This window comes from Miscanthus floridulus, chromosome 13 (assembly GCF_019320115.1).
Source record: "Miscanthus floridulus cultivar M001 chromosome 13, ASM1932011v1, whole genome shotgun sequence".
Classification (NCBI taxonomy): Eukaryota; Viridiplantae; Streptophyta; class Magnoliopsida; order Poales; family Poaceae; genus Miscanthus; species Miscanthus floridulus.
The window spans coordinates 23944777-23960739 of record NC_089592.1 but is presented as its reverse complement, the minus strand read 5'-3'; the positions used below and the strand labels follow the sequence as shown (position 1 = coordinate 23960739).

Here is a 15963-nt window from a genome sequence, read left to right as displayed (position 1 = left end):
CTACATCAAACCAGCTTGTCAGTCGCCAAAAGAGATAAGGATACGACAACAAAATAACTCCAAGGCAAGGATGCTTACGTGTCGGCCTGCCGATACACTTTTCTAAATTGGCGCTGCCTACCAGAGCCCCCAGTCGTGGCCTTAGGGTCGATTCCTGTGCCTTGGGGTGGAGGCCTCGCAGTCTCCGCCATCGGCCTCTCCTCCACCCGCCGCTCTAGGACTCCCCTCGCCTGCTGCTCGAGGACTCCCTTTGCCTACTGCACAGGGACTCTCGGCGCCTGCTGCTCGAGGACTCCCTCCCCTCCCTCCAATTGCCCCTCCTCATGTGTGTTGCATGGAGGCGCCTTAGTGCTCGGTGGAGGAGCCACTAGCACTTTGTCGTCAACCAACCACTCGGACATCGGGCCGCTTTGCATCTGAGTGGTTCGGTCACCGCCAAGCGAGATGCCACCCGGCTTGAGGGGAGCGACACCCGCTATCTTTCTCTTCTTCTGGGCTAGCTCATCTATCGCTGCCCTCTTCCCTCGGACTTTCTCCAATGCCAGGGATGGACTCTCCATCCGACCAGCGTCCGCACCCCCAGACTCTGACGAGATGCTGACGGCTCCCTCCTCAGGCTACGTTGGTGGCCGGGCATCTATTGCCTGCGGCCAATCGCCCCTCGGCACGCTTGAGAAGTACACCGCTCTTTCCTGCGAATGGATCTTTGCATAAGTGAATCCGTCCACTGCACGGCAACGACAAAGGATAAAAAGCATCAGGAACATACAATTGAGATATTTACCAGAGGAGGCAAATTCTTGCAGTGAAAGGGTCTCGTCTGCCCTAGCAAGTTAAACGAGGCAAGTGGAGCGAATAGCTCTGCGGCCCGCTCCTGCACAACATCCCTCGACAGCGTCTCCGTCCTCTCTCGGGTGCCATCGGTCCCCCCCTTTGAACTCAAAGGCTGCATGGGCCCTCTCCTTACAGGGCTGGACACGGCGCACTATGAAGCTTGCCGCCACCAGTCCACCGTTGGTCTCCATGACCTTTATTAAGCCAAGGAGCTCCCTTACCTGCTCCATATCAGCACTGCTTGGCTTCTCTAACCAGCTTTTTTGGCTCTCCGGGATGTGGTCGGCATCGCAGCGGATAGCGGGCTGGCTCTGCTTCATGTAGAACCACCTGGCGTTCCACCCCTTCAATGACATGTTCAGCGGCATAGTAAGGTACTCGCCCACCATTCCATCGCGCAGCTGAAGATACACGCCGTCGACCACCTTGGAACCACCACCGCCCTTCTTCTTCAGCCAGAATAGGTGATGGAAGAGGTTGAAGTGGAGAAGGATTCTGAGATATGCCTCATAGAAATGGATAAAGATAGAGATGTGCAATATGGTGTTTGGGTGGAGGTTGCACAGACTGACTCTCTAGAACTCCAACAAATCCCTCAAGAATGGATGAACATGAAAACTTAATCTGCCCCAAAAGTAGTCCTCAAACACTATAGCTTCGTCGGTATGAGGCATTGGAAAGGGCTCACCGAGGGTCGGCCGCCATCCAGTAGTGACGCGGTCAGGAAGAATGCTCGCCTCCACCAATCTGTTGAGCTCTGCCTCCCCCATGCGCGACGGCACCCACTCTTCGTCACGCTTGGCTTCAGCACTCGCCTTCTTTGGGCTCGCCTTCTTTGGGTTCACAGCTCCCCTCTTCGGTGCCATCTCTTCGATCTGGATTAGGGCTGGCGGCGGAAGCGCGTGCGGCTACGAAACTGGAAGCGCGAGGGTTGAGGAGGAAGACGAAGCGGCAAAGTGGCAAAGGTGGGAGCGCGGGGTGCGGCAGCGTAGTTATAAAGCACTCCCCCCACCTTTTCACATTCGAGGGTTTTTGGGAAACCACTCCCACGATTGGCGTCTCTCTGAATTCTCCACAACAGCAAGGTCGGCTGTTACCTGGGCTTTCGCGCAACCGTAGCCCGTATCGCCCATTTATCTCTGCAATTTATTTTGGTTCGCCTAATATTCTTCGACTTCTCTGCCAACCATTATGGCTCAGTAATTACTACTGTACAGCCATTACTCTAGTATTTTCTTTGCGATTCATTTTCTCCAAGAATTCCTCTCGTGGCTCGGGGACTGCATCAGCATTACGTCTTGGTTCCTTACAACATTGGGGATCTTCTTTCTGTTGACTGTTGTTTCTAACCCTGGCACCACATGACCATGTCACCTACTGTCAGGCTTGGGGACTAATTGGGCACACTTCACCTTGCGGTGAATGTGCTCTTTCTCATTTTGGAGCTACGCCCGGGGACTGGCTGCCTGCTTGGCTGGTCTTCTACTTTTCTTCTACTTTGGACCTTGGCACCACATGACTACGTCATCTACTGTCAGGCTCGGGGACTAAGTGGGCACACTTCACCTTGTGATGAATGTGTTTGTTTTATTCTGGAAGACTCCATGCCTCATGAAGCTAAAGAAGACTATCTCTCTTTCTCATGGTCGGACTCTAAGTGGGCACACTTGGTCCACTGCGAAGAAATTTTTTATTTTGAACTTGAGCTCCTTACACCCTTATGGCAAGCCATACTTGGGTTGCACTGCTCAGCGATGGCTCACGCTGCTCGGCGATGGTTCACACTGCTCGGCAATGGTTCACGCTGCTTGGCGATGATTCGCGCTGCTCGGCGATGGTTCACGCTGCTCGCCGATGGTTCACGCTGCTCGGCAACTGCTCAAAACTGCTCGGCAACTCATCATAGTGGTCGGACCATGAGTTTGACTACTCGGCTTTGTTCATACCTGCTCGGACAAGCTCAAGACAACGGTGCACAATGGGTACAAGGCGCTTAGGGACTAGCTGTGGGGGGTATGACCCCGGGTACCCACGGCGGACCACATGGGCTGTGGCCCTAGGGGCGTCCCAGCCCACAAGACAAAGCCTTGCGGGGCACGATGCTGCTCGGCGTCTCCCGCATGACACCGGGAAGATATCCTGAAGATACTATGAGATCTGTTAGGATACGTATGATCCCATGATTCCTGTAATTTGTTATTACTTTCTGGTTATCTCTCAGATCTAACCGACTTGTAACCCTACCTCCTAGACTATATAAGGTGGGAAGGGACACCCTCCAAACTCACGCCATATCATACGATAGCCAATACAATCTAACAGACCATAGGAGTAGGGTATTACGTCATACTGACGGCCAGAACCTGTCTAACTCATGTGTCTCTATTGCCTTCTTGTTCTTGATTACACACCTCTCTGTTGATCAATCTACCTTCGTGGGATACCCCTCGAAGGACTGCCGATGATATTCTGTTGACAGTTCCACTCCGTCTCGGCGGACGTCGTGGTGAACTGACGCGCCTGTCAGCGTTCGTACGAGGGTTATTCAGAACATCACCAGCACGTCCGACACTGTTCTTGATGTGAATCCCCATGTATGGCCCATCATGGCCATGGGTTACAGCGAGGCATGCCAGCCTCTTACCTGGCGTCAGAGTTTTGACCCAGGCCCATACGCTTGGACCTAGAGTGGTTGGCGGTGGTATGGGTCCCCGTCGGGGGAGACGGAATCCGCATCCTCGAGGTCGAGTGAGACAGAGCCCATGACCTTGGGCGAGACAGAGCCTGCGCCCAAGGGGTCGAGCGAGATGGAGCCCATGGCCTCGAGGTCGGGCGAGATGGAGCCCGAGGTCGGGAGAGGCGGAAACCATGGCCTTGAGGTCGGACGAGACAGAGACCGCATCCTTGGGGTCGGGGGAGACGGAGCCCTGCACCTAAAGGGGTCGGGTGAGACGGAGCCCATGGCCTTGAGGTCGAGTGAGACGGAGCCCGTGGCCTTGGGATCGGGCGAGACCTTTTATTACGTCTTGAGCTATCCATGGAAGTCAGCATCGGTGCTAACTTCGTTGCTTTGGGTATCCCTACTATTGATACCCGACAGTAGCCCTCGAGCCTATGGATGAGTAGAGTACTCCTTCGAATGCTTTTCTAGATGGGAGGACTCTGAGGGCCTTGGCCTTCTTTTTGTAGCCCATGGCGTGTCCTGGTAGGACGGTGATTCCCTTTTTATCGGGATCGGTCTTCTAAGGGGCATGTACCATAGGATTTAGGAGGTCGAAAAGATTGTTCTTGATTCTGATCCCTAGGATCCGATCGGTCTGCTGTCGTACTATGACCGCGCATTCAGTCTCCTTGCGAGTCCGACTTCCCTCGAGCCCCCACATGTAGCAGGGGTTCGGTCGAGGGTCGGCTCGTCTTTGTGATCGTCATCCCTTAAGCATTTTTTTGATAAAATAGAGGGGCTGAGCCATGCCATGTTTTCCTCGATGGACAAAATATGGTGCTCGGTGAGCCGTTAACGGGCTAGTCTGAGTGGGGCCCTAGCTTCCCGTTCGCGGGGTCCGGCATGGGTGAGCTGGTGACTGACTCTAGACTCTTGGCGCCCAATCCATATAGTTCTTGGGTCCGTTCGGCTAGTCCCAAGGGCTCGTTGCCTTTCATCGAAGAAAAACCATGGACTGGGAACTGACCAAGACTCGAACATGGGCCGGGATGCTCACGGCGCTCGTGCACCCAGGTACTAGTCGCTAGTGGACCCATCCCTTTCCACCCCTCGCTCTAAGGGTGTCCCGGAGCCGCTGTGAACCCATCACCGGGCCAGCCTTAGAACTCTTGATCCTGAATGGGCTGTAGGAGCATTTTCAGCTCCGTATCCCTCCATACCTATGATGGTTTTCATGCCTATCTACACCGATGCCGAGCTAGACGACATCGAGAAAGAGGTGGACCCTCTAGCATAGGACTTACCTGCTAAGATAGAGGATGAGATCATCCCCCAAGAAATTAGTTAGGTAGATAAGCCAGGCGATGAACTTGTAATAAGTGGACAAGCTCTTAAATTTTGTTTTGCCAAAACAGATTTTTAGCTCTTCTCCCCTTTTTGTATAAAAAGGTTAATGCATTCTGACCCTTTCCGTAGTTAAGGCTGTATTGCTCGAGGTGCGGGTGAAAAAACTCTGATGACGCTGGTGAGCAAAAACACCGTAGCCGCTGGGGCGTAGGTTTCTTGCAGTCCGACCAGTTTTACTCAGCGCTCATTTCCACAACCCTTGCTTCTAGATCTTAACGTGATAAAGGGTTGGGCATAGAGAATATTTGTCGGGTAGATATACTCTTATCAGCCTTCGAGTGAGGCATGACCCCTTGCCATTGCTGGGGTCGGGTGTCACTAAAGATCGAGGAGTAGATAGCGAAACCGATAAGAGAAAGCATGCGTAAATTAAGGGTAAAAGCGATGTAGTTGTTCAATGTTCTGGGCACTGACAAAGACTTGGCCGTCGATGGTCCTGAGCCCCTTGCTGTTGCTAGGGTTGGGTGTCACTAAAGATCGAGGAGTCGATAGCGAAACCGATAAGAGAAAGCGTGCGTAAATTAAGGGTAAAAGCGACGTTGTTGTTCGATGTTCCAAGCGTTGACGAAGACTTCAGCGTCGATGGTCTTAAGCTTATAGTTGCCTGGTCGGAGCACCTCCATGATGATGTATGGTCCTTCCCATGGCGGAGAGAGCTTGTTGCTCTGGACGAGGCGGAGCTCTAGGTCCCCGACATTGAAGGCCCGACCACGCACTCGACGGCTGTGGTACTTGGCCGAGCAGAGGAGGGCAACGTTGTGCGCTTCATCTAGCTGGTCCATGGCATCCTTGAGGGATGCCTCGGCTCCCTATTTGTCATACACCCTGACTCTCGGTGCTCCATAATCGAGGTCGGTCGGGAGGATAGCCTCGAAACCATAGACCATGAAGAATGGCGTGTAGCCGGTGGCCCAACTAGGGGTCGTCCTCGGGCTCTAGAGCACCACGGGAAGCTCCGCGACCCATCATCTGCCAAACTTGTTCAACCGGTTGAAGATCCTAGGCTTGAGGCCTTGTAGGACCATGCCGTTCGCGCGCTCAACCTGCCCGTTCATGCGGGGGTGCGCTATGGTGGCCCAATCGATGTGGATGTGGTATTCATTGTAGAATCGTAGGAACTTCCTCCCGGTGAACTATGTGTCGTTGTCCGTGATAATGGAGTTCGGGACTCCAAAGTGATGGACGATGTCAAGGAAGAACAACATGGCTTGCTTGGACTTGATCGCGGAGATCGGTCGAGCCTCTATCCACTTTGTAAACTTGTCTACAGCGACAAGCAAGTGCGTATAGCCCCCGGGCGCCCTCTTGAGAGGTCCGACCAGATCGAGCCCCTAGACCATGAATGGCCACATGACGGGGATCATCTGGAGTGCTTGGGCTAGTAGGTGGGTCTACCGAGCGTAGTATGGGTCCCTATCACAGGTGCACACAATCTGTTCAGCATCGGCTACTACGGTCGGCCAGTAGAAGCCATGTCGAAACGCGTTTCCGACTAGGGTCCTAGGTGCGGCATGGTGCCCGTAGACCCCACCATGGATATCACTCAACAACTGCTTCCCTCGTTCGATGGGGATGCAGCACTGTAGGATCACGGTGTGGCTTTGCCTATAGATCTTGCCCACAATAATGACAAAGGACTTGGCATGCCGTGCGAGCCGCTGAGCCTCTGTTTTGTCCATCGGTAGCGCCTCACGGAGGAGGTAGTCGAGGTAAAGCGCCCTCCAGTCGGCCAGAGGGTCAGACTCTATCGCTGGATCCTTGCCAAGCTCCATGACTTCAGGGTCGGATGGAGCCGCCGGCTGGTTAGCCCCTGAGCCCAGGGCAGGCAGCCCGTCACTGGTCTGTTCTGGCTCCTCATAGCGGACCGAGGTCTTGTACTGATCGCTGGCGAAGATACCCGTCGGCACTGGCTCTCGGTCGGACGCTGTTTTCGCTAGCGCATTGGCGGCCTCATTGAGACGCCTTGGGATGTGATTGAGCTCGAGATCGTTGAACTTGTCCTCCAGCTTGCAGACTTCTCGGCAATACATAGCCATCTTGGCATTGTGGCAGCTTGATTCCTTCATGACTTGGTTGATGACCAACTGGGAGTCGCCCAGGACATCAAGCCGTTGGGTACCCAACTCGATGGCGATGCGTAGGCCGTTGATGAGTACCTCAAACTCGGCCACATTATTGGAGGAGGGGAAATGGATGCGAACCATGTACCTCATGCATACCCCGAGGGGCAAAACAAAGACCAGCCCCATGCCGGTGCCTTTCTTCATTCGTGATCCATCGAAGTACATCATCCAGTACTCTTGGTCGATGACTGCCGGTGACATTTGGATCTCGGTCCACTCTCAACAAAATTAGCCAGCACTTGAGACTTGATGGACGTCCGAGGGGCATATGAAATGCCTTGGCCCATCATCTCGAGTGCCCACTTCGCGATTCTTCCTATGGCATCCTAGTTTTGGACAACCTCATCGAGAGGGAAGGACGTCATGACTGTCACCGAATACGACTCAAAGTAGTGATGCAACTTCCTCTTGGCGATAAGGACGACGCACAGGAGTTTCTGGATTTGGGGGTAGCGACTCTTGGAATTGGACAAGACCTCGCTAATGAAGTATACGGGACACTGCACTTTGAGGGTGTGTCCCTCTTCTTCTTGCTCTACCACTAGGGCAGCGCTGACCACTTGCGTGGTGGCCACAATGTAGAGCAGAAGCGGTTCCCTGTCGGTCAGGGGGACCAGGATCAGGGCCTTTGTCAGGAGCTGCTTGACCTTGTCAAGTGTCTCCTGGGCCTCGAACGTCCATTTGAAATGGTCAGCCTTCTTCAGAAGCCGATAGAGGGGGAGTCCTCGTTCGCTGAGGCATGAGATAAAGCGGCGAAGCATGGAGGGCACCCTATAACTCGTTGTAGCCACTTTATGTTCTGAATCGGGCCCATCCTCATGATGGCTGAGATCTTCTCTAGGTTGGCTTCGATGCCACACTCGGAGATGATAAAGCCTAGCAACATACCCCTCGGGACCCCAAAAACACATTTTTCAGGGTTCAGTTTGATGTCATTTGCTTAGAGTTTCGCGAAGGTCTGCTCTAGGTCGGCTACGACCTGGTCAGCTCATTTGGACTTGACCACGATGTCATCTACGTAGGCCTCAACGGTTTGCCCGATGAGGTCACAAAAACACTTGAGCATGCAGTGTTGGTATATAGCCCCCATGTTCTTCAGGCCGAACGACATTGTGATGTAGCAGAACGATCCGAATGGGGTGATGAAAGATGTCGCGAGCTGGTTGGACTCTTTCATTGTGATTTGATGGTACCCGGAGTACGCATCAATGAAGCAAAGGGTTTCGCACACCGAGGTCGAGTCGACTACTTGGTCTATGCATGGAAAAGAAACCGGATCCTTTGGACACGCTTTGTTGAGACCCGTGTAGTCAACACACATTCTCTATTTCCCACTCTTTTTCGTACAAGAATGAGATTGGCTAACCACTCGAGGTGGTATACTTCCTTGATGAACCCGACCGCCAAAAGTTTCACAATCTCCTCGCCGATGGCTTTACGTTTCTCCTTGTTGAAGCGACGCAGCCGCTGCTTCACTTGCTTGGAGCCTGGCCTGATCTTCAAGGCATGCTCGGCAACTTCTCTTAGAATGCCTGGCATGTCCAAGGGTCTCCACGCAAAGATGTCTCTGTTGGTGTGGAGGAAGTCGGTGACCGCGCTTTCCTATTCAGAGGAAAGCATGGCACCGATGCGCAGCACTTTGCCCTCGAAGCCGCTGGGGTCTATGAGGACCTCCTTGGATCCCTCTACAGGCTCGAAAGACCCGGCCGACCGCTTGGGGTCGGGCGCTTCTTCGACAACCTCCTCCCTGATGGCCGCAAGGTCTTTGGAGGCGACAATTGCCACTATGTGTTCGCAGCACTCGACCTCGCGCTCGTAAGCACGCTGGAAGGAGGTGCCGATGGTGATGACCCCGCATGGACCCGGCATCTTCAACTTCAGATAGGTGTAGTTGGGGACGGCCATGAACTTCGCATAGCATGGACGTCCTAGGATGGTGTGGTAGGTCCCGTGAAACCCGACCACCTCGAAGGTAAGGGTCTCCATCCTATAATTGGTCGGATTTCTAAAGGTCATGGGCAGATCGATCTGCCCAAGTGGTATGGCCTGCTTTCTTGGCATGATGCTATGGAAAGGCACCCTGGTCAACTGAATGCGTGATCAGTCGATGCCCATGGCGTCTAGCATTTCAGCGTATATGATGTTGAGGCCGCTGCCTTCATCCATCAGCACCTTGGTGAGCCGCTTCGTGTCGATGATCGGGTCGACCATGAGCGGGTATCTTCCCGGCTGTGGGACGCTTTCCGGGCGGTCGGTCCGATCAAAGGTTATGGTAGACTCCGATCATTGGAGGAAAGAAGGTGTGGCCGGCTCGGCCGTATAGACCTCGTGGCGCGTAAGCTTCTAGCGACGCTTTGAGTCATAGGCCGCCGACCCTCCGAAGATCATGAGGCAGCCATCTAGCGCTGGAAATCCACCATCCTCCCCCTCGACGTCGTCTCCAGTCGGCTTGGGTTCCTTCCTATGCTCCCCCTTGTTGGAGCCTCCGGACAAGAACTGCTTCATGAGGACGTAGTTCTTATATAGGTGCTTGACGGGGAAAGCATGATTTGGGCATGGCCCTTCGAGCAGCTTCTCGAAGTGGTCCGAGGTACCTTTGGTGGGCTTTCGACCACCCTTGCTATCGGTAGTGGCCATGAGCGAGCCCTCGCACCGCTGCTTGTTCTTCTTGTTGGGGCGGTTGGAGGCGCCTTCGTCGACGTCCTCGTCTCACTTCGCCTTGCCCTTAGGACGGTCGAAAATCACCCCGATCACCTCCTCGCCTGAGGCATGGCTGGTGGCGATGTCGAGAAGCTCCTTGGTGGTTCGCGGGCCCTTACATAACCAGGGACTTGCAGGTGGTCCCGGACAGGAAAGCTCCTATGACGTCGGCGTCAGCGACGTTGGGCGGCTCATTGCACTGCTGGGAGAAGCGCCGGATGTACCCACGAAGAGTTTCCCCGAACTTATGTCGGCAGTTTTGGAGATCTCATGGGTTCCCAGGACGCGCGTATGTGCCCTGGAAGTTTCCCACAAAGATCTCTTTTAGGTCCGCCCAACTTTGGATTCAGTTGGGCGGAAGGTGTTCCAACCACGTTCGCGCTGAATCGGCCAGGAACAATGGAAGGTTGCGGATAATAAAATTCTCACTATCCGCTCCATCGGCTTTGCAAACAAGCCGATAATCCTCGAGCCACAGTCTGGGTTTTGTTTACCCGAAGTATTTCAGGATGTTGGTCGGTGGTCGATACCGCGGTGGGAAGACGACATTGAGGATGTGTTGGCCAAAGGCCTGAGGTCCCAGCAAGTCGGGGCTCGGGCTTCGGTCCTGACCGCTATCATAGCATCCGCCACGACAAGGGTGGTAGTCGCGGCTAGCCTCCTCCCTCTCATCGCTGCGGGCACTCCTATGGGCATCCAGGGTGTTGCGCGCGTCACAGTGGAGGCCGAGACGCTCATGCACTGGGACTATAGCACGCGACCTGTCGCCTCGCTGCGCCTGGTGGACTAACACATCCCTGTCAGGTTGCTCTGAGGGCATGCGCTGGTTGGCGTTGAGCTCATGTCGTCGAGACAGCGAGCTTTTAGCCTGCTATGCCGCCGCACGCTCGAGTAGCGTGCGAATCTCACGATGGGCCCGACGATCCTCTGGTGTCGTGGGCTCCGGAAGCCCCTGGAGCAAGGCCACCGTGGCTGCGACGTTCTAGCTTGCCCGGGTGAAGTGTGGGAGGGCTTCATTGTCCTCGATGATCCTCCAGTTCATGTTGTGGGCCACGACGCGTGCATGCCCACCGTCTCCATGGCGCTCGATCTCTCGCTCGAGCTCCGCGCGTTCCTGCTCGAGCTAGAGTCGTGCTTCTTCGAGCTCTTGGTGTCGCGCCCTCAGCTGCTCTACCCCTAGGTGAGGTGGGGCCCCTGCATCCCCCTCGACCTCGTCATCGAGTTCATCTATTGGGGTAGCCCCTCCCTCGTAGATGCTTTCGATGTATCCCTCGGGGGTACCTGCCATGAAACATTCTCGTGAGGGGTGATGGCTCCCCCTGCTGGAGTCAGAGTCGGAGGGCGACTCCAATTTTTCTGCGAGAAGGTCATGGAAAGATTCCACAACGTATTCGGTCATCCCTATGAACTCATCGTTCGTAGGGGATGGGGGCATACGTTGCGCTACAAGGTGTCCAACGGTCTCTACGGCATTGCGCAGACCGAACAGGAGCGCTATCGAGGCGCTCCGAATGAGGTATTCCGGGGAGAGCGGTTCTCCTCCGGCAAGCTGCGTCATGACGTTAGCGAACAAGAAGGTGAGGCGACGCAAGTCCTCCTAGGACGGTCGGGGTCCTAGGAAGGCGCTGAGCTAGTGCTCTAGCCTCCCGTAATCAAAGCCGAGGAGCTAGTCGCTCCCGGGGCGCGGGCCTCCGGTGCGTGCAGCTGCAGCTCCTCAAGCGCCTCGGCGATTGCGTCGAGGCTAGGGGCGACGGGAAACTGCGCCAACTCTCCCTTCGTCGTAACGATGAAGTCTAGGTTCTCGAAGCGCATGTGGGCACCCGAGACCCAGCGGACGCCATGACTAGCCATCCGAGGACTGATGTGGACATCAAGACGCTCAAAAAGCCCCTTCCTGGCGCGCCAACTGTCGGTATGTCGGTGTTTTCGGACCACCGATGAGTAAATTTGTATTTGCGCGTCTAGGTCGGATGGTGTGCTTAGAGGACACAAGGGTTTATACTAGTTCGGGCGAAATTTCCCTACGTTTAGTTCGCTGCTTCTCGTGTTACCGACACTTGGTTTGCAGTAGGGGTTACAAACAGGCGAGAAAGGAAGAGGATCCCAAGTCTCTGGTGCAAGGAGTGAACAGGTGTTGAGAGCTCGCTTGCCGCTCAGTCGTGTGCTCGTGTTGTGCTCTTGTGTTTTTTTTGCCCCCCAGCGCAAGTCGCCCTGCTTCTCCTTTTATAGGCGAAGGGAAAGCGCGAGTTACAGAGGAGGAAAAGTAGAAGAACGAGAGAGAGAAGAAGGCTTTCAGGGTTGCCGGGTCCTTCTCCTTCTTGCGGGTCCTGTTGATCCTGTGGATGTCAACAGGGATGGCTCCATGTTGTGGCCCTGTTCGTCACTGACGCCATGTGTAGGCGTCATCTGTCGGTCATGGCGTTCCACTCCGTCCCGACGGACGTCGTGGTGAACTGACGCGCCTGTCAGCGTTCGTACGAGGGTTAGGCAGAACAGCACCGTCACGTCCGACACTGTTCTTGATGTGAATCCCCAGGTATAGCCCGTCATGGCCACGTGTTACATCGAGGCGTGCTAGCCTCTTCCCTGGCGTCAGAGTTTTGACCCAGGCCCATACGCTTGGACCGGGAGTGGTTGGCGGTGGTATGGGTCCTCGTCGGACGAGACAGAACCCGCGTCCTCGAGGTCGGGCGAGACGGAGTCCGCGACCTTGGGCGAGACGGAGCCCGCGCCCAACGGGTCGGGCAAGACGGAGCCCGCGGCCTCGAGGTCGGGCGAGACGGAAACCGCATCCTTGGGGTCAGACGAGGTGGAGCCCGCACCCAAGGGGTCAGGCGAGACGGAGCCCGCAGCCTTGAGGTCGAGCGAGACAACGACCGCGTCCTTGGTGTCGGGCGAGACGGAGCCCCGCACTCAAAGGGGCCGGGTGAGACGGAGCCCGCGGCCTTGAGGTCGGACGAGACGGAGCCCACGGCCTTGAGTCGGGCGAGACCTTTTAATACGTCTTGAGTCATCTGGGGAAGTCAGCGTGGGTGTATAGTGTTGGGTGTGTGTGTGTGTGTGAGCCATCTGGGGAAGCTCACCACGGGCAACAAAGCCATTGCCATCACTAGGAAGCTGTTTATGTGTGTGTGTGTGTGTGTATAGTGTTGGGTAGTGATGGGTGATTGGGATGTTTTTAAGCATGCATGGAATTGAATGGAAGCGCAGCATAAGAACGGACGATGGGCACACCAATAGGCCAATGGGGGATGCATGCATGCATGCGGTGTTCGTGCTGCACTATAAACCAGCCGAACAAAGCCGACATCGACGTTGCCAGTGGACTAGCAAGTCTCGCTCGATACCCAGCTTTGGTAATTGGTGGCGTCACGCGGTCAGGATCCCACGGATAAAGCCAACTAGCCACGCCACGCGCCAAGGCATCCAGCTGCCACGTTTGCACGCCGACCAGCAACCAGAATACCAATAGCTGCCTAGTCTTCTCCCCCCGACCACGGCGCAGAAAAGTCGTACGCTGCGGCCGGCCGGATCCGGCGTCACCGTCACCTGACGACACCCGAGAAAGCATAAAGGCTACGGCCGCCGCACCAAACGGAGACACGCCCCACAGCCCCCACTGGCCACTGCTCCCCGTCCCCGGGTCTCCAGAGTCCAGGCACCCCCACATTCCCACTGCACGAAGCCACGAACAGCATGGCCCAGGGGATGATGCCCGAGGCTGGCACGGCCGCCGGAGCGCGCGGGGACCTCGAGGACCGCGCGCGTCCGCGTCTGGAGGCGATGCCGAGCGCGTACGGCGGGGTCGAAGCGGGCCGCCTGGTGGTGCGAGCCAAGCCGCTGCCCTCCGGCGCAGGCTACTACCAGCCCTTTGCCGTCGTCCGTTTCGAGGACCTGCCGGAGGAACTCCGTCGGCAGATAGCCGGCGCTAGCGGCCACGGTGCCGGTGCCGCCGCGCGGCCTCCCAGCGCCGCACCGGTGGCGGCGCCCCTGCGTGGCGATGGCGAAGGAGACGCACGGCGGTACCACGCCGCGCACCCCGTCGACGTCGTGCCGGAGGAGGGACTCCACCGCCAGCTGCCCGGATTGGTTTCCTCCGGGACCAACGACGAGCCGACCGTCAAATTCGCCGGCGACGGAACACCGATCGAGCGTGCCAATGCCAAAGATTTTGGTTTCGCCTGCTGCTCAGTGGCAACTGGCTAGTCAGTCACCTTGTCCACGAAGTCGACGAGGTCGGCGAGCTTGCCCACGGCGCTGGCCATCTGCTGCGCCGCGTACCCGCCCCCGCCGGCAGCGCCGTCCGGCGAGACGTCGACGGTCATGAGGGTCTCGACGAGCGTCTGCTGCAGCTTGTTCGTGCCCTGCGCGTCAGCGCGTCCTCCAGCTGCCGCGCTGTGTTCTGCAGCTTGCGCACCTCGGCGGCCTGGAGCTCCAAGAGCGGGTCCAGCTGCGGCGCCAGCACCTTGAGCAGCTCGGAGGGGCGGAACCCGCCGATCCAGAGGAAGAAAAACTCCGCGGGGGCCCGGCACACGCCGGACAGCACGAAGAAGGCGTCGGACCGCGCCGCGCGCGCCTTGGCCTGGAACAGCGAGCCGTAGTGCGCCAGCCCCGCGTCGACGAGCACGCGCAGCTGCACGTCCGGCACGTGCGACTGCAGCGCCGCACGCAGCTCCGTCGCCTGCCTGCCCTGCTCCTCCACCCAGTGCGCGTACTCCAGCTGGAACGCGGCCACACGCGGGTCCACGGGAGCCGCCGCCTCCGGCGGCGGTGTGACTCCTCCTCCTCCCACGCCGTACGCGCCGTGCTGCTGGCGCCTGGCCATGGTGAGCTCCTGCTCCAGCTGCGCTAGCTTCATGCGGCTCGTCTCGAGATACTGGATGTACGCCTGTGTCGTATCAATGGATGGAACAAAAGCATCAATCATGAGCGATGAGCTGATTCGACTGATGATTTACTTGGCACGCGATGAGTGTTCGCTCTTAGCTGAGACGCTGCTGACCTTCTTCCGTAGCCGGCTCTTCCGGGCTGCCTCGCGAGCCGTCTCTGAATCTAGGCAAAGCAGAGCGAGGGCAAAGATCAGCGATCGAGGATCGTGCCTGCGGATAATTCATCCGAGTCATCACTCATCAGTCGGGTCCGTCTCACCTTGTCTCTTGGCCTGGCGTCGTCGTCGTGGCCGAAGCTATCCGACGACGGCGGCGGCGCTTCTTCTTCCACCGGCGGCGCGACGTCGTCCTGCTGTGCCTGCAACTACAACAAACCACGGCCCACCAGTGATGATTATCTGAATCCATGAGGAGACGGAGAATCGCATCGAGCTGCGATGCAGCACACAGGGGTCACGGGAGGGCGCTTGAATAATTATTACCAGGCGTTTGCCGAACTTGACCTCCTCTGCTTCGACGACGTCGAGCGGCGCCGGCGTCGTCGCCACGGTGACCGTGGGGACGACCGCGGCCAGGGGCAGGGCCACGGCGTCGGCGTCGGGCCGGAACGGCTCCCCCCACACGCCGGCCGCCACCAGGTGGCGCTGCCGCTCGTAGATCCCCATGGCCCCGCCGCCGACGGGGCCCGAGGTCACGTAGCGGCGGGCGCGGCGCCGCTCGTCGCCAGCGGCTGCAGGCGACTGCAGGAACAACAAGCAAGAACATGTCAGCGCGCCCGCAGCGTCTGTCTCCACCAGAAATCAAGCCTGAGCGAGGCCGTGGGGATGGTTATTACGCGGGCCGATGAGACGGGTAGAAGAGGCGGCGAACGCCACGGCATGGCACGGACGGACTGGCTAGTGGTCACTTACTCACTGGCTACGAGAGCCATGGCGTCGGCGGTGAGCTCGCCTCGGCTGGCAGGGACTTGGTGGGGGCTATGGCTGCGCTGGCGTTCAGTGTCATGTAGTAGGACGACGACGACGCCGAGTTCAAGAGCTGGGGCTGGGTGTACCGTGTATGTCTGTCAGCTTCTCCCTCCCCCCTCTGTCGTCTCGTGTGTCCGTGGCTGACGATGACTGATTGATGAAGCAAGCAGTGCAGTGAGCCGATCGGACGACGTGGGTGTGGTTGGTCGTTCCGTACGTGCTGGGTCTGGCCGTCTGGGTGGCGCTACGGCCGTCCGGCGGGCCTCCCCTTCGTGGTCCGGCGCTCCGGCACACGACAAGAAGCCAACCTCGGCACGGGGCAGAAACAGAAAGGTGTCGCCTTACTCGGAGGGACGGCCGGACGGAGATCCCGCCGGCGG

The 15963-nt window shown here is 57.2% G+C and overlaps 1 protein-coding gene across 1 annotated transcript; it reads right to left on the bottom strand.

The window, feature by feature from the left end:
- Window positions 1-13085: 13085 nt before the first annotated feature.
- LOC136501801 (transcription factor TGAL10-like) lies at window positions 13086-15330 on the bottom strand. The gene is given in 5 exon segments (XM_066497336.1): window positions 13086-14096; window positions 14099-14614; window positions 14729-14778; window positions 14853-14979; window positions 15098-15330. Coding segments are annotated over 5 exon segments (1044 nt in total). The 5' UTR covers window positions 15281-15330; the 3' UTR covers window positions 13086-13928.
- Between the last annotated feature and the right edge of the window lie 633 nt (window positions 15331-15963).